Raw genomic sequence first — 19356 nt, forward strand, 5'->3', positions numbered from 1 at the left:
ACATTTATTTCCAGACTCAACTTCTTTTCCTCTGGTTTGAGTCAGGTAGGGAGGCCGTTTGCTTGGTTTCAAGTTGCTGGGAGTTTCCTTCTTTTCCGCCCATCACTCGTCCCATCTGTCTCCTGGAGTCTTGCACAGAAACATGACCGTACAAGGAAATCATTGCACGTGTCCCGGAGCCTGAGGCGCTTTTTCCTATAGATCAGTTTCAAACCCTGCCGCCCCCGCTTGCAGCTCCTGCCCTCCTTGAGCTGCGTCTGAGAAGAAGCATTCCCCGATGCTCTCCAAAGACACCATGCCTGGTGTTTCAGGCATCCGTGTTCCTGTGACGCTGCAGCAGGCGGATTTTCCACCTGCTTCCTTTAGCATATTCAGCTTCCAGCCTGCCAGGAAAAAGACTTGCCCAACACAAAGTGGGGCCCGGACCGAACAGGTAGGAGAAGAATCAGTCACACACCGTGCACCCGACCTCCTGCCCCACGAATGGATGCCAGGATGCCAACAGCCTGGACGGCTCTGAGGGCATCTGCATGGTAGTCAGGAACTCAGCACTTGCCAATTCAGCTAGAAAGTTCCAGAAAAACTAGTGGTCTGGCATCACAGAAATACCTCCAAGACTTAAAGACAAAGATCACAGCCACAAGGTGGCCCCCAAACCATTCCACTAAGCAAATGAGAGGTCTGGTGGTCTGGGGGCTGGGTAAAGGGACACTCTGAACAACCACAAAAGCTCCCAAAGAGATTTCTCCCAGACAGGGGAGGAGCAGCTGAGATCCTTTAGAGCAGCATGACTCAGAGCCAGGCAGGCTGCTGAGGGAGGGTCACGCCCTGGGGTGGGAGGCGGCAGAGGGCAGGGGAAATGCCCCACCGTGACCGCTTGGGGAGTAAGCTCTAGCTTTTGGAAAAGACCGTTTTCCTCTTCACCTTTGTCTACCTCACTCAAAAGTCCCCAAATCACTGAGTATCTTCTAAGATTAGCTACCCCATAGTAAATACTTTTAATTAACCTTTTACTCATTTTCCGATTATGAAAATGCCTTGAGTACTAACTGATTTGCCGTTTTGCCTCCTGGAGGATGTGAAATCATTGCTGAATCGTCCATTACCTCCCTCTTCTCCCTTCGACGCTCGTGTCACACGAGAGGGTGCACGCGGGCCCCCGCCAGCCCCAGCCCGTCCAGCCCTCCGTGGGGACCAAACAGCCGAGAATCAGAGTGGCGCCACGCGCACCTTGCCCCGGACTGTGAGGTCATTAGCGACCATGCACACTGGGCCTGCTTTCACTGCTGGGGCCGTGGGACAGCACCCCGGGCTTCTGGGCACGTGGGGGCCACGGGGGACCTGGATGCGCCCCCTCAGGCACTAGTGGGCACCCCCAGCACGTGCAAGCCGCAGTGGGAAGGTGAATGCGGAAATCGGCTGGCGTTGGTGCCTTTGTAAGTGACCCCTAAATTCCAGTTCTTGATCCCCAAATAGACGGTTACGGCCCCCGCTTACGAGAACGTGCGGCGCTTAGGTGTACACGGTCGCGGAGCTGATAACAACGGTAATTCCGGGGCACAGCGTGTGTGAGCAGAGCTTCGCCGTGGAGAGCCTGCTCCCCACAGCCGCCACCCGGCCCCCCGGCCCCACTCGGCAGGCGCAGACCGCCTGGCTCTTGTCAGGCGAGGGGAAGGGACCCAGGTCTTCTCCATAATCGTCCGTACAGAAAGCAGCCTCGGTCTCCCCAACCCATGCACCCCAAGCCTCGAGGGGGCCTGACCTGCTCACGCGACCCTGAGTCCCTGCCTGGCGAGTCCCGAGTCCCGGAAACCAAGGCTCACAGAGGCACCGCGGGGACTCGGCAGGCTGGCTGTGTCCTCACAGCAGTGCGCACGGCCTGGCCCGGCGGCCGGACTCCGAGCCGCAGACAGGGCGGCCCCCCTGCTCGCGGTCGGCGCAAGCCAGCGGTGCTCCGGACCTGCCCCTGGAGGCCCCTAGGGGCCGGGCTCCTATGGAACGTGTCCCTGGGGCCGGGCTCGCCGGGCTCTGGGACCAGGCGCCTGGGCACACTCGCCCTGCAGGGACTGCTGCCCAACAACAGAACCTGGCCCTGGGTGGCACGTGCAGATGGCAAAGAAATTACTAAACTGGTTAAAAGACAAATATTTTAATCTAGTTTTCCCACTTCATACTAAATCATTAATACAGGTCACAAATTGCATTTATTTGCAGACATCTAGAAAACAATCAGAAGTGTATATCTCTCTCTATAGATCTTATTAATAAATTTTATTCGGACAAGAGAACTTGTGCCACAACAGTTTAAACAGCATGATTAAAGACCGCAGCACTCCTGAGAGTGGTCACAGGTATGTACAGCGTGGGAAGGAAAGCTGCACCTAGAGCCGATCATGATCAAGTTAAAAACACCTGACATACAGCACACGTGCCAATAAACTCCTTCAGATCATGACCAGCATGAAGAAAATCAGGACACAGATACTCAGCCAACATTCTGTAAATGTGCACAGCAATATGCTGCATTTAAGAGTTAAAATCAGATTCTACTTTAGTGTTAGCATCAAGCCCTTAGGAGAACCCCTCCCCCCCAAATCTCCTTTCGCATTTACACACGCCAGAAACTATTCACACTTAGGGCTGGGCTGGGCAGCTGGCCACAGAACCAACAGGTCCTTGCCTGCGTGGGGACAGTGCGGGCTAATACTGAAGGTCTCTTTACATCCTGGCTCACAGCCGCCTTCTGGCTGCCACTCCATCTATCTGTCGTTAAAGAAAACCAGGAGAAAGCAATGCAGGTCTCTGGGAATCTCCTCCCTTCCATAAGGAAAATGCTCTGCCAATTCAAGTTTCATTCAGTCAGGAAGACGGAAGGATTTAAGGCTTCGGTGACAATTATAATCCTCTGAGAAATTATTTTCCCTTAAAGTCAAGATAAGATAATAGTGTTTACTGTACTTTCTCTTGACTCTTAAAATCCCTGGTATCAGTGTAGGCAACTTGCACCTGCAATTGAGTCTGCGAGAGAGGAAGGTCTCTCCTCCTCCCAGAGGCTGTCCCAGATCACACGCGTGGAGCACTTGTCAGCCCTTGGCCCCCGAGGAAGGAGGACAACGAGGTCCCAGCTTTCTAGTAGGTTGAGGAAGCTGTGCTCATGGCATCATCAGAGATTTTGGTACTAGCAGGGTGGATGCTTGCAAAATACTTGACGTCACTGTCCCGATCCATCTGAAGAGCCACGATGGTCTGTTCCACGGCTTCCTGGTGACAGCCGGCAGAGGTCAAGAAATATTCTGGAGATGCAAAGTGCAGATTACAGATAAAATTAGTTTAACAATTCAGTTTTATCAGGTACAAGTATACGAAGTTCTTGGTCATAAAGTATAAACACAAGCTATGTTGAATTATAAACAGTAATCTGAATTGATTTGTGTAATATGAAAAAAAACCCCAAACATAAGAGAATCAGAAGATTTATCTTGATTATTTTTAGAAGACTAAATGGCAGCGAAGCTAATAAACATATTAAACTTATACTTGTGATAGCTATTAATTCACTCAGTAAAAACACCTCAAATACCAATCACACATGACTAAAAACCAGTCTTCTCTAGCCATTTCCTTATAATTGCTATTAAAACGATAAATGAATTCTAAAGAAGAAAAAACCAGTATTCATTTACCCCTATTCTTAGACGTCTATTACAAACCTTTCTGTGCTTTGTTTACGAGTTCATGCATTAAATGATATTTATTAGGCATTTTGGGAGGATGACAATAAATAAGCTAAATCTTGAGCAGCTTCTTAGAATGTGCAGCAGAGCAAGTACTAGGGGGCGTCTGTCTTCTGCGTAAGGAATGAAGAGCAGGAGGAAACCCAAACATGCCTCCTGGCCTAGAACAGCAGTAACGCACGTCATGCGCGGCAGACCGAAGGCAAGAGTTTTTCCTCCTAAGTGACTTTCCAATCTCTCAAACTAAGTCTGCAGTTATAAAAGAAATGCCCCTGGGGCAGAAAGGCGAACACGTCCCTGTCCTCCAATCTGTGTCCTCTCTTAGGGGTCCCCCATTAACAACTCACAGATCTTCTCCTATCACATTATGTTTGTGGACATACAACACTTCTCCCTCCACGTAGTCTACACGCCTCCTCCCCGCCACATACAGTTTTCCTAACAGAGCCACCCACCCACCTTTCTCTAGTAGAGTTTGTCTTAATGTCTTTGCGAGCAGCACTCGAACGTTTGGAACCCTATCATTCGCCAAGGTTAGCAGATGTGGCATCAGATGCACGGCGAACTGGTCCATGGGAAGGCAATCGTCCTCAATGACAGTCTGGGGAAGACAAACAGCTGCTTTACAGTTGCCAAGGTAGTCTACCAAACCAGGATACCGGCGAACATTATCTTTTGATAACAACCGAAGTACTCCAGATTTTAGTTACTTCTTTTTAAACCAATATTCCAGACACTTGGGAACTCAAAACTAAGATGACATAATTTTAAGTCCCTACAGTTTTTTAATGGTTCCACTGAGTCCTGGAGTGTGCAGTATGCACAGTCACACGCATTTATACACACGTGCCATGGGCCCCGAGCACCCCCTAGTGGATGGATGTGGGATGAGCCAGGCAGGCCCCTACTCTAGGGAACAGGTGATCCTACGAAGAGCCAGATGCAAAACTCTGTTCCTTAAGGATAAGAAAGAGGGTGTTGAAAGGCAAAGAGCGGGAGAAGAAACAAAGCTTCAGAAAGAAAAATGGGTCACAAATGGGTAAGTCTTCACTTACCTGGCAGACAAAGACAAAGGCTTGCCGACCAGACCACTTGGGACATCTACCAAAGTTTTCTACAAGCTCATTGATGAGGTCCACTCCAAACGTGGGGGGCGTAGCCATGTGCAGCTTCTTCACCATTTCACTGACCTAGGAGGGGGAACACAGAGAAGTGAGGAGTTCTAGGATCTTCTTGAACAGTGTACTGTTCTAAAATTGTAAAAATTGTAACACATACCAACTTGTAGGAAATCCAACGAACAGAAGAAACTTTATCTGCACATAGATTCAGAGCAATGGGACGTAAATAGTCATAAACATCTCTGGGACTATATAATTCTAGAAGTAAAATCAGCTGTCTATAAAAGTGAATTATAAAAATAAAAATATAATTAAAATTTTAAAATAAATGAAAATAGGTTAATCATCTGAATAATTTGTAATACTGGATACTATTTGTAAGATGAACACATGCAAAGACTAGTGATTAACGTGGTCTCTCATGCATAGAGTTATCTCTAGTCTGTATGTATCTGGAAATGCATTTAAACACTATGCAAGTTCAAGAAGTATCTCTTCCCCTTAGAACGTAAAGAAAACAAATGTAGAATTTTGTGTCCACAGGGAATGAGAGACAGAGCAATGCATTTCCCACTATGTTCAACTGGGACATGAAACATATTTTTTCCACAGTAACCGTTCAGAATGCTAAGAAACTTCCATCTACAAATCAGTTTCCTAGATAAGAAGTTCTAGCAATATTAGGTAGCCTGATGTGTATCTGTCAAGGCTCTGAGCAGCTTCTAAGGGAATGAATGATACGTTTACTAGGGATAACAGAAATGAAGAGGTCCTCTAGTGACTGTTCCTATTACATCTGGGGAGACGTGAAGACTGACCACGTCCACCAGTCTACTTTGAGTAGACACAACAACGCCCTTGAAAAAATACCTCTGATACGAATGAGATTTTTGCCTTTCAGATTTTATGTTTAAGACTATTTACATTCGTAATCAGTAGGGAGTAAACCAAAAGCATGAATATACATAATGTAACAATGACCCATGTTCTTGTACACATATATAAAATACTCAGAGATGAGAGGCACATTTATCGATTCCATTTTCTGACACTGCAAACTTTCTTGCTGGCCTCCCCTGGGTGCATACCACATGAGAAAGTCGGGTCAGGAAAGCAAACCAGAGAGAGGCTGTGATTCAGCAGGCAGGAAATGAGTGACACATCTTGGGGGACAGGCATAAAGCCCCACACACTCCCCTGGGCCCTTCTCTTTACTGAGCCTGAGCCTTATGGTGCTGACAGAAGGGCAGCAAAGCCTGCTCACCCCTGGGCACAGGCGAACACACTGCAGCGGAGGGGGGCAGAAGAGAAGAACTCTCTCCCAGAGAGGGGGGCAGCAAACCTTGAGCGAAGACCCTACACTGATAACAAAAGAAGTCTCCTCCTGCTGAGGAGGGGCAGGAACCTGTGCCCAACATGGACCACAGATACGAGGCAGAGACTGGATGCTACAGGGATAGGGGAAGACTCTGAGAAAGCCCAGGGACCCAGGGCCTCCCAGAGACTGAGGGTGAACCAAAATAACAGAGATTCTCCTCTTTCCCAGCACAAGCCTACCATATCCTAACAGCGGTCTACAGCTGCGGGAGGGGAAGAGACCCCCCCTGGTTTACAAGGGTGCATGAGAGCTGCAAGCTGAGGATGGAACACAAACACAGGAGGAGGCCCCCTGGAACCCCGGCTCCCACCCTCAGCAAAAGGCACTGGCAGGCCATGGTGAGAGGCAGCAAAGCTTACCAGCCACTGAAGGCAATCATAGCAACAGCAAAGCCCAAACCCAGCTTGCTCCTGATTAGATGGACCCAACCCTCCACACTAATGGCAGAAGAGATGTGCCTATTTTCAGCCAGAAACCTGGCAAGCCAGAACCTTTAATGTACGAAGAAAACAACAACAAAAAATAACCAAGACTGTCAGTCCCAATTCTATACCCAGCAAAGATACCTTTTAAAAAGGCAAGTGAGGTCTGGAATCCAGAATACATAAAGAACTCTTACAACTCAACCCAATTTAAGACAAACAGCCCAATTAAAAAAATGGGCAATGGACTTGCATAGACATTTCTCTGGATTATATATAAATGGTCAACAAGCATATGAAAAGGTGTTAAACACCACCAGTCATTAAGGAAATGCAGATCAAGATCACCACAAAACACTGCTTCGCAACCACTATAATGATGGCTATAATTTGTTAAAAAAAGGAAAACACCAAGTGTTGGGGAGGATGTGGTGAAACTGGAATCCCTGTACATTGCTCATGGGAACGTAAAATGGTAGAACTGTTGTGGAAAATAGTTTGGTGGCTCCTCAACAAATTAGACAGAATTATCAAAAAATCCATCAAATCCACCACAGAATAAGTGAAGACCGGTGTTCAAGGAAAAACCTGTACATGAATGTTCATAGCAGCACCAGTCACATCAAACCAAAATGTAGAAACAACCCAAACATGCACCGAGGGATGAATGAATTTTAAAAAGTGGTATACAATGGAGTATTAGTCATAAAAAGTAATAAAGTTCTGACATATGCTACAACACGAATGAATCCTGAAAACATGCTAAGTCAAGAAACAAAAGGCCACATGTTAAAAATTCCACTTATATGATATGTTCAGAATAGGCAAATCCACAGAGGGTAAAGTAATGGTTGCTATAAGTTGAGGGCACAGAGGGATGAGGAATGACTGTGAAAGGGCATGGTGTTCCTTTTGGGAGGATGGAATGTTCTAGAACTAGATAATGGTAATGGTTGCACAACACTATGAGTGTACTAAATCTTACCACAGTAAGAAAAAAAAAGGCGAAAAGGTTTAAAAAAAAAAAAAAAGGCTGAGAAAATTCACTGCTGGCAGGACCTGCACTTCAAGAAATGTTTTATAGAACACCGGAAAGAAACTTGCATCTACACAAAGTAATGAACAAATCCCAAAAAGGTAAAGATGAAGTAAATACCCCTCCAAAACACAGTCCAATAAACTGTGAGAACTTACTCAGCCAGTTCAGCTCGAAAGCGCCAATTTCTACTATTATCTGTCACCAAAAACTCCTGAAGTTGATAAAGATACTCTCTTCTTTTGTCAATATGAAGAAGCTGAAGTGACAAAATAAAAATATTCGCTAAGATATAGGCATTATTACTTTTACTAGACTGCTTGAAAACAACTACAATATAGTTAATTCTTCTGAGAACAGACAGTTCTCAGATTGTTTTAAAATTGACGTTAAGGTCATTTTCCCCGATAATCCCATTTACCATTAAGAGTCTTATCCTTTTTTGAAATATTTGTTCCTTGAGCCATACGTGACCTCCTCTGAACCCTACAGTACCTTGGTCACAGATCTATGGCAGGACTGACCCGCTATGTTCATGGGACACCGTCGTTCCTGTGAACTCTTGGAAGACAGTAATGTGCTGTTACTCACACATGTGAGCCCAGTGCCTGGCACCGGGATGGCACATGGTAGGTGCTCAATAAATATTTGTTGAATGGAAAAAAATCCCAATGATTGCTCTATAGCCATTTTAAAGGAGGTTTATGGTCAGCAAGGGGGGAAAACCCTAAAATTTGATATAAACAGAGGCAAACAAACCTAACTGTATATCAGTTAAGAATCACGCAGAAAAAAAGTACTCTGACTATACACGTTCATGGGGTATGTTCTAAGAACAAAGTGCTGAAGGAAATCTTGAACGTTTTTTTGGTTGAGTTGATGTTAGAATTAATATTGGTGGAGTAATTCTGAAACTCCATGTATGCTGTGGAACTGAGTAAACGACTGAGTACGTTCACGTTAAGAACAGAGTTTTTACCATGAGAGAAAAGAAAAAATAGGAAGTGGAAAAAGGAAAGGAAACGGTGTGGGACTGGAAGCTATCCGTATGAACTCAGTAATTAAAAAAACCAAACAAACCCAAACCAAAAAAACCGCTGCCAGCTCCCGTCCCCGGAGAAGGCGGAAAGGAGATGATGCCCCAGGGAGCAGGGGCACATCCAGGGCCTGGGGCGTACTTCTAACTACCGCTCTCCACCGGAAAACAGCTGACTCGGGCCTGGGGCAGAGGAAGGAGAAGGTGGGGTAGAAGGAAGTAAGGCTGTGCTTAACGTGAGGGGACAGATCAAAGGGGCCTGGGAGGCGGCTTTCAGGGGTTCCTGTTAGCCAAACTGATGCTCAGAACCAAGGAAAGAAATGGATTACGCTGAATAGAAAAAAAATTCCAGAGTTCACACTTAACGCTAAAAAAAAAAAATTCCATGAAGGGGGAGGGAGAGAAGGAAAATATTAGCTTTGCATGAGCATGCCAACTAATAAATGGAGAAGGAATTATAAAAACAGAAAATTGGTATTTTACAGCCAACACAGTAACAACCGATTGAGGCGAGAACCGTGTACAGACGCACGGACACAAAAGCTCTGGGTGAAAGACTCAGGGGGGGAAGTGTTCAGAGTTTGAAAGTATCGCCCCCCAAGCAATCGCTAATCAGGAAGGTGAGAGGTCATTTTACAACGGAGGGAGCCAACGGACGCCACCATGATCACGTGGCTGGGGTCACATCGCCAGTGATGCAGGGATGGTGCACACACAGGTGACGGTGCCCACCGAGCAAACCTGCGACCTGAATGTCACTGTGCAGCTGCCCTCAAACTGAGGGGCATCTGCAAAGCAACCAGCTTGGCCTCTTCAAAGATGCCGATGACATTAAAGACACAAGTCAGGAAACTGTTCTAGATCTAAGAGGGCTAAAGAGATGCAATATTCAAATTCAATATGGAATTCCTGATTGGATTCTGAACTGGGGGACGGGGGAAGCTATACCAGCACACTAATGGGACGGGCAGAGAAATTTCAGTATGATCTGCACAAAATACACTAACACGGTACCAATGCTTTTCAAAGTAGGATTATATTACTTCTGTACCTCAAAACTTCAAACTACAAGAGCCAATTTCAAGGTTAAAGTCTAAGAAACAACAGTATTCCAGGACTAACAAGTTGTAAGATCACAGCTGTTCACCTCTAAGACCAGAGATCCATACCGTCTCCTAAGATAAGGACTTCTAAAATATCACATAAAGCCTCCAAACTTAAATGTTCATGGAATTTTTGTACATGTATTTAATTCAGTAATTTTGAAAAAAAAAAGTGCTTGTAATCATGATCTAACAGTGTTTAAAAATGAAATTTAGGGGCGCTGGGTGGCTCAGTCAGTTAAGCGGCTGCCTTTGGCTCAAATCATGATCCTGGGGTCCTGGGATTGAGCCCCGCATTGGGCTCCCTGCTTGGCGAGAAGCCTGCTTCTCCCTCTCCCTCTGTCTGCTGCTCCCCCTACTTGTGCTCTGTCAGATAAATAAATAAAATCTTTAAAAATAAATAAGTAAAATTGAAATTCAGTGTAATTATTTTAAAATTAAAAATTCAAAGGACACCAGCAAAAGTGATCAGAATGGGACTATCTTTTTTTTTTTTTTTTTTTTTTTTAAGTTACATCTTATCATCACCTCATGGCTACATTTTCTTACGTAGAACATACAGAAACTTAATCTTGGTGGGAACAGAAAACCAAAACTTCTACAGTGGAACTTTAGTCTGTTTTTATGCAGAAAAATTTAAAAGTTACCTTCAGAAAATCATGCAAATGTTTAAGAACACCTATCCTGACTTCGTCGAGGTCTTTTAAAAATCCATTGAAGATGGGAACCAGATCTGCAGCTGTCAGCTGATCTCCAAGGATAACTGCAAGCTCGTGGATGGAGAAGGCTAATGTTCTTCGAACCTTCCACTGCAGAGATAAAGATGACTGCATTCGTAAACAAAGCACACGGTACCAAGCGCTTTACCTCTCAGCCGGTGTATGCAGGCTAACTTAGATCTAAATGTTACCGATCTCAAACAATTAAATTGGAACAGAAGTAATGATAAGAATAGACGCTCAGCTTTAAATGCCTGCTATGTCTCAAAAACTGGCAGAGACATTTCAAAGCCCTGCACCGTGTGTATTATTCTCCTTTCATTTACAAAGGGAAAAAAGCTTGGAAATCACTAAGGGCATAGTCTTTGTAGTTCTCTGAACACTGGATACCCGATTTACAGATGTCCCACATCCATCAAAGGCTGGCTAGTATCATCCTTGCTTGACTGTTCCCCTTTTGATTCTTGTACAGTCTATCTTATGGTTAAAAAAACAGTAATGAAACTTGTTTCTAAGGAACTGGCAATTAAGGAAATGTAAGAACAGGAAAATGTAGGGAAGTTTACATTAAAAACATCTTTTTCTTCATGTTGCTTTAGTTTAAAATGTTTTATTTTGTTACTTAGCTTAAAACACTCTACTTGCCGAGAAGCCATTTACAGCAAGGGTTTTATCCCCAATCCCAAACACTAAACCCTATTCTTGAAATAAAATTTTATACCCGCATTCAACGTATCAAGCAGATGAAGGCAGAGCTGTTCTGATGGAGGGGGGGGGAGAGGGGGATAGAGGCAAGAAGCCCTGCCCATCCAGGGCCTTCCTGGTCACCAGGGGCCCCGAGGTGCGCACCCCACAGGAACCTTGAAAGGCCTGTGGGATGAAGATGGAAAACCACCGATGTGGAGGATACTGCACTCTGCAGATTGGTCCTTTGTGGTCCCCTGCCCAGTTCTACTGGTGAAGAAGTGTGTGAACACAGGATAAATTCACTTCACCTGGACCCTGTTCCTAACCTCTTAGGTCAGAAAAGGACCTTGACCTATGTTCTCTCACGATTACTTCCAACTCCTACCTTGCTTAGTAAACAGCACAAATTCCTTGAAAAATGCAATCATCACTAACATATTTAAGGGAAAATGATTCATATCTCAGTATAAATTAGTCTAACCAGACTGCTTTCTTAATAACCAAAAGATTAATTTCACCAAACAGATTTTGTGGAAGAGGGGGCAAAATTCTGGTGTATGACAAAGAAACCAGACCTAATGGCAGGGGAAGTTAAGTCAACAAGATCTAGGGAAAGAGCCACAAAATCACACAGATATCCAGACAAGATGACCTAGGGTCAACATTTCACATTTTGTTTTCTTTCAGAGGGATGGTGTTGGTAGTGTGCGCGGACACACACACACACACACACCTTCCCCCACCTTTACTGCAACACTCACTGAACCAGGGCCCAGAGTTCGGGAGTGCTAATGCTACTACAGTTCTATTTAAGTTTTAAGAAAATAAAAGCAGCATTTATAACACTGTGTCTAGAATCAACCTACACATAAACTTCAGACAATAACACATTCGTAAATTAGGAACTTAGGCACGTCAAATGCAATAATTTCCAAATGGTGGAACTTGGGACCATACAAAAAGCAAGCTCTTTGGTATTACTTTCAAGCTCTTCTGCACATGATTTCCTGTAATACCAAGTATTTGCTGGAATATGAACAGAAACGCTCCTAGGTTGTGAAGGGGCACATCACTGTGCCTTCCACCCACACTCACTCACCTGCATGTCTGACGCGAGCGTCTCGTAGGTCTCTCTCAGGCAGTGCCAGTTCTGCCTGCCCAGGGTCAGGGCCACGCCGGGAAGGCTGTAGGCACAGTGCTTAGCGATCTCAGTGTCGACGGTCTGTGCACGAGACGGGTCTGTCATAGATAAATACTGATCTAACAGAGCCTGAGGCACAACATCCTAACGGAGAGAGACACATGGCAGGGATTCATTTTAGCAGTCTAGGCATAAATTGAGTAAATTTATTTTTAAATAGATGAAGAGTTTAACATAGCATCTCAACGAGCAGAGAAAAATCCAGTTTCAAAGTTTCAGGGATCTACGGAGAAGAGGTAGGAAAAACATGCGAAGGAAAAAATATATCTAAATAAAAGAAGCCACTCCAGAAGAAAAACAGTAAGATCTTAGAACAGAACACAGCTTAGATGATGATCAGAGCTGATGACTAAACTGAAGAGCTGCACCAGCAGTAAGACAGGCACCTCTCAGCGTTGGCGGGGGGCCAAGTCTGACGTGACCCAGTGGATGTGATGAAACAGGCACACTATTACCAACCTGGGTTTTATAAAAACAACACCCACCTTTTGATGGAAATTGAGCAATTACCTATAAAAATTTAAAGTGAATAAACATCTAACCATTCATATAAATGTGAGGAAAAGAAGAATGTCTACACAGTCTTGCTAACATATACATAACACAGCTCTGGAAGAACACACAAAAGAAACAAAACCAGTTGCTTTGGGGAAAGCCAAATGGATGCTGGAGAAGAAAACCGAGAAGGAAGTATCACCAAATGTCTCTGTACCTTTTGAATTCTGAACTATATAAACTTACCTATTTATAAAAAATGAACTAAAATTGAAATAAATTCATTAAGAGAATGAGACCATCCGCTTTTATGAACTTGAAAATACATCTACAATGTAAGCAGTGAAAAGCATGTTTACAACACTGTGAATACTAATTCCATTTTTAATAAACAGAGCAAAAAGAAGAACATATACCATTTGACCTAGGAAATGCCCACATAATCACAATGAATGCGGCACCACATGTAAGGTCCCAGGACTGAACCTGGAGGCATCATAAGGAACTTTGGAAGGTAGTTCTCAAGACAGAGGCCATACTGCAGGGACACTATGCTGCTATGGTGGGCATGGGCAGTGAGCATATATGGAAAGATCAACACACACACAGAAGCAGGGTACAAACGATCATATTCCAAATATTCCATAAGCATATTTTCCCACATTTAAAATTTCTGAAATTGGAGCATAACTTGCCATTGATGGCACTTTATATGGCTTAGGGACACTTTTTCATACTTTCATCTCTGAAATTAAGATGTATCTTGTAATTCTTGGCAAATCAGGCACCATGAAATACCTAGGTATGATGGCATGATTCTGTCTTTGACAGACAAAAAGGGGTACGTATTCATGTTTCTGTATCCAGAAAATGTTTATGAAGAAATATACAGGGCGCCTGGGTGGCTCAGTTGGGTAAGTGTCCGACTCTTGATTTCGGCTCAGGTCGTGATCTCAGGGTCATGAGATCGAGCCCCATGTCAGGCTCTGCTCTGGGTGAGGAGCCTGCTTAAGATTCTCTCTCCCTCTGCCCCTCCCCCTCTCGCTCTCGAAAGGGAAGGAAGGAAGGAAGGAAGGAAGGAAGGAAGGAAGGAAGGAAGGAGTTGTGATCTGTGGTTACTCTGAAGAATGTGATCACAGGTGTGAGAAAAGGAAGATTTCTGCTTGTATTCTACTCTATTTGAATTTTCTTATCATAAGTATGATATACTAGTCTTACTTTTAAAAAGCTCATTGTAAGGAGGACCAAATTCGGTGGGAATTGGGTTTCGAAGAGGAATTAACAAGACCCTCACCACATAAAGACTTGTTGTCACTTACTTGTACTTTAGATCTCCTCTCCTCATCAGGGCTAAAACTACTGTTGGTGCTCAAGTCCGAATCATTATGAATATAGCGAAGGGCAGAGTCCATATTCTGTTAGGAAAAAATATTTACGTGAAGAACTATCCCTTCTGTAAGTGTCCTTCACTTAAACCATCTTACTAAGTTACTTACCTTTCAAGATTACCTGGAGATATAAATACATATAAATTCTTCAAGCTTTTAAAAGCTTATAAAGATGCCTAAGATCTCATAAGAAATCCCCCCACACCCCAACTTGAGTCAAACTTGCGGAATAGGTTGCTAAACATATGAAAATGAATTCCAGAATAAACTCATTAAAATATGTAAATTGAGAAGTAATTTTGAAATGGTTCCAATATCTAAAATTAGCTTACTTATAAAGATAGTATTATTATATTATAGAGGGTGCTTTTGGTCAATGTTTTAGAGGCCATGGGATATCCTATGTAGTTTTTCTTCTACTGTCGGCTATTTCTAATTTCACAAATATACTTTTTTACCAGCTTCGAAAAAACTCCAAAACAAACAAAACACCTTCTAAAATGCAGAGATATCATAGCATTCAAATCTCCAATGATGACAGGTGGCCAGGGTTTCATTCTGAAGCACGGGTATTATATAAGATTTATAACTCTACCAGCTGTCACCTAACAAAAAACAAAACAGAAATCCACTAATGCTCCAAGAACCCTCTCCATCCCCGGTATGTATACAGGCACTCTGCCCTGAGCTTATCACTCGAGCCGCTCTGATCTGTGACCGGCTGCTTCTTGCAACCAGTGGTGCTATTCCTTCCCCGTGTTTCTCTAAACAAGGGTAAGAAATACCGATCCCACATGATGCTGGCTGGGGGCGGGGGGTGCAGTAGGAAATCGGGGAAGGATCACACAGAACAGCTCCAAGTACACAGCGAAGATGATGCTAGTAACAGTACCCACCCTCACACTCCAGAGTCCAGATAATGCCACTGGCCCTCCGCAACATGGCCTCAAGTCCCGATCTTCTGCTCAGAATACTGTGTTGCTTGCTGCAGTGAAATGGTCCGATCAGAAACAAAGCACCTCTCCAAAAAGAAAAGGGAAGAGTTAATTATTCTTGATAAAGGGCTTTGTTTCCAGTAAGACTATTTCACTGCAGTGAGCTACGTTAACACATTGAAGCTACTCAAATGGTCATGTAGACAGGACTGGGATTTACATTTCCAAGCATTGAACATGACACTAATGTCACAAAGACAGAATGTGGTGACAAGTACTTTTACTTTATGCCGAAGAGAGAGCTGACGAAATCAGCAACAAACAGAATGTACTAATTAGGAAGTGATTAGCTACAACTATTCCCCCAACAAAAGACTTCTGATTGGAACTATTTTCACTGGATAAACATTTTACTGAGTGCATTACCTCAACAGCATCGCTGATTAAAGGCACGGAGGCGTCGTGATTTATTTTACAGTTTGGTAGCTCATTTACACCCAGCTCGTCTTGCACATCACTTCTCTTTTCTGCATCGCTGGCCTCCTCGCGAGCATCCAGCCTGGAAGCACGCAGCGCGGCGGACAGCACGTCCACTTGCGCTGTGGGCGGAACAGGGAAAGGGCGTATGAGCGGCAGAATCGACTACCTGCCTGCAAGTTTCTCCTCTGTTTGCACTAGAGGTTATCAATGAAATGTATACTGTTTTGACACTGCCATCAAAAAGCTGAAAAAAAAAACTACTGTGGTAAATCATTAGTCCTTCGAGAGAGAAAGTAGAAAACTAATATGCTTTCATGAGATTAAAAATGCTTATCCACTACTGTACATTATTCTGCGTTAGTATGAAAGAGAAATGCTATCTAGTTTTGGAGGTATCTCCAGTTTATTAAAAGGAGTCAATTTCAGTGTAAGTTAACTATGTTTTGGTAGTGCATGAATCGAACTGACAAGGCTTACTTACTAAGCTATTTTAGCAGAAGAGCAGTCACACAAACCCTGCCAACATAAAACAATGGTAATTACAAAGATTTCTGTTGCAGTTACATTTCAACATCTCATATCTCATTCCAGCTTTTTTTTTCCTCTAATTCCTTTTGAAAATGAAATTAGTGACTTGGACACCCCCACGTGTGCACTGTCTTGCTTGTAAGCAAACCAAAACAACAAATTACCAAGCAGTGATTCTTAAATCTGGCAAATGTTTTATTACCAGTCTAAGTTTCGTGTTACACCTTCTTTATAAAAGTGATTCAAAACTAAAATAAGGCATTCTTCCTTCTCCCAAACAATTGAGACATGCAGCAAAAAAACTGCTTGGTTATATTTGTTCAAGTAACAATCCACCTGGATGCTCAAAATATAAAAATTCATCAATTTTAACTTCGAAATTAATTAGTACAAAGATCAGAAAGTGTGTCCCCATGCCACTTAAAAGATTATAAAAAAAGCAATCCTAGTACTTTGATTAAGACAGCCTATTATGGGGCTGCAGCATTTATGAAACTCAAGCCCAAGCACATCGGGCCCCTGGCAGCGGAGATACAGGAGACATATGGAATGAGCTTCTATTCTATTAGGTCATTAGCTGCTGAGTTAAGTAAGTAAATTGAAGGTGTTTAATTGTAAAAAGTTACTCATGCAAAGTATGCTCATTCTTTTGAGAACTCCAGTTGCAATTTGTACTAATCCTTTCAATCAGTTTAGGCCCCGTTCTGGAATCTTTTTAAGTTTCCAAAACAAATCAAAATAGTACTAAAGGAGATTGCACAATACATAAAGGTTAAAATGTTTTGTCCCACATAAAATGCACGGGGTGTGAGAAAAAGAGCCCTAACACATTTTAATTGTTTCCCAGAAAGTAAAAAGCCTTTCACAGAAAATGCCTTACATGAGTCATTTCTCTCTAAATGGACTACATATTTCTCTTTGTCTCCTTTAATGTTTGTGCATTCATAAGTTTAAACGAGTTACACTGTGAAGTACCTTCCTCAAAAAACTGATACATAAAGATCACCAAGACAGAGCCTAGAGCTGACTCCTGAGGAAACCTGATGCTTCAACTCTCCAGCCAGAGAATGAAGCAGAATCTAATGCCGGGCTAAATGCTGAAATTTCAGCAGGACATACCACCACAAAAAAGTTAAGAAAACTGAACACACAGGTTTTCATCAAAATCTGCATTCTACTTAAAATACAGACTGAAATCCCAGGAACCAGGGCTGGTTTAATCATAGACTTGTGAAGAAACACAGTCCCCAGTGACTCATGCTCAGATGTAGGGACAACGTAGAACTGTGAATTCTACTCCTTCACTGAAGAAGCTGGTACAGTTAAGCTAAAACTTTATAATAATCTCTCACGCTTCCACACAACATACTGGGGTAGTCACAAATTCCTAACAATTTATAGATTTCAACAAAGGAACAATATGATTTTTTCTGACCACAGCTACCAAAATGGCCCAAATTCTTCCACTGGGCCTAAACTGGGTAGAAACCTAGATTTTGTGAGCTTGGGCATTTTTTCCTTTTGTAGTCTATGAGTCTAGCTATAGTAAACCAAGGTGGCATCAGTAATGCTACTCATAGAGTTCAATCCTGAATCGCTTGGTGACCCCAAATGCCAGAGATTTTGAAAGTGCCCTAGACAAAGCCAGAAAAACCTCAAATTCCCTAGGTAAGTATTTTAGAAAAGAAGATCTCTTACACCTTCTTCATGTTTTCCTACTTCCCTCTTTGGCCTTCCATGTTTCTGTTCTATGACTGAGAAAGGGCTTTCTTTTTCTGACAAGAATATCCTTCTAGTCGCTGAAAACACTTAAATTTTTTTGACCAAAAAATCTGGAGAGAAAAAAAACCCCACAAATGCTTTGACAAAGGGAAGAGTTAAATTTAGCAAGACTGGGAAGCAAAGGTCGCCTATAAGCAGCAGCCCCAGCCTTGTTACGGCTTCCCAACAATGCCCACTAACAGCAAGCAACGAGGGGAAGGCCAAGGGACACAGGCCTGGGAGCGCCGAAACTCCACTTGAGCATTCCCTGGGCAGTGCTGCTTTACCATTTTACAGGCCAGCTAACAAGAAAAAATTAACACATGCGACATAACTAGTTCAAAAAGGTGGACATTTCCCGACAGTTTGTGGCTGCCCACAATGGCAGAATTAGAAATGAGGACACATCCAAAATTAACGTATAGCCCTTCAAAGCACCTTCTGACAACACGGAAAATCAAGGCACAGTTACTTAAGTTTAACACAAGTTAAACAATGCCCTCAGATTTCAATGAAATAAAAAAAAATCAGGAATTCTGTAGCCTAAGAAGAAAATGCCCAACACTGCCCACCTACGTTTTACTGCAGAACATTGGACACATGGGCAGTTTATGTGCTAAGCATCACCCTTCTGTGCTCTTTGAGGCTGGGATTTTGGTCTGGTTTGTTGCTGCTCTATATTTAGTGCTTAGGAAAGGACCTGGCCCAAGAGCAGGTGCTCAGTAAGAAATGCTGAACAAATCAATGAATCAACACATATGTTATGAAAGGGCCATCATGACGGACAGAAAGAACATTGCAACAGATTTCAATTACAGCAGGTGTAAGAGCTGAACTAGAAGGAATGGATTAAATCACAATATAGTATTTGTACTGAAATCGCTCACCTGCAGCCTATATATTTTAAATGAAACAGGATTAGCCATCTTCTGAAACACAAAGCTGTATGTGCATATAGGTCTTTTTTAAAAGGCACACCCTCACTTTTAGCTTATTTGTTAAAAAAATTTGTAACAGTTTATTCAAATATTTCAATTACCGTTTGTTAAGTGCTCTGATGTGTCAGAGATCTAGCGGGTACTGGAATGCAGTGAGCGCTCCCAGAACAGCCCTAAAAAGCACCATTTGAATGACTGTGTAAACGTCAAGGCGAGTGATCTGTAAATTAACAAATCTGTGTATGTATGCTACAGTTAGCAACACAGTGATGAGCTCACCTAAACGGAACTCCCTAAGTATCACATTAATCGATATTTATCAAGACAAGAATACATGATGATGATGATGGTGAAAATAAATTTTTAAAAGGCAATTTTTCTGGGAAAAGAGTCA

General features: G+C 43.2%; 1 protein-coding gene across 5 annotated transcripts in view; it reads right to left on the minus strand.

Moving 5' to 3' along the window:
* Positions 1–2133: 2133 nt before the first annotated feature.
* The window catches only part of PPP4R1 (protein phosphatase 4 regulatory subunit 1), a 58731-nt gene continuing 41508 nt past the window's right edge, over positions 2134–19356 (minus strand). For all 5 annotated transcript variants that reach the window (XM_025886512.2, XM_073898532.1, XM_073898533.1 and 2 more), the window contains 9 exons: positions 15682–15854; positions 14252–14347; positions 12336–12521; positions 10478–10639; positions 7850–7950; positions 5013–5133; positions 4790–4924; positions 4194–4335; positions 2134–3293 (listed from right to left, as the gene is read on the minus strand). In XM_025886512.2, the coding sequence (XP_025742297.2) occupies positions 3130–3293; positions 4194–4335; positions 4790–4924; positions 5013–5133; positions 7850–7950; positions 10478–10639; positions 12336–12521; positions 14252–14347; positions 15682–15854 (1280 nt within the window). In that variant the 3' untranslated portion in view covers positions 2134–3129. The remainder of the gene's footprint in view (positions 3294–4193; positions 4336–4789; positions 4925–5012; positions 5134–7849; positions 7951–10477; positions 10640–12335; positions 12522–14251; positions 14348–15681; positions 15855–19356) is intronic.

The sequence above is a fragment of the Callorhinus ursinus genome, unplaced genomic scaffold (assembly GCF_003265705.2).
Source record: "Callorhinus ursinus isolate GAN/ISIS: 27379988/994484 unplaced genomic scaffold, GSC_fseal_2.0 scaffold11, whole genome shotgun sequence".
NCBI lineage: Eukaryota > Metazoa > Chordata > Mammalia > Carnivora > Otariidae > Callorhinus > Callorhinus ursinus.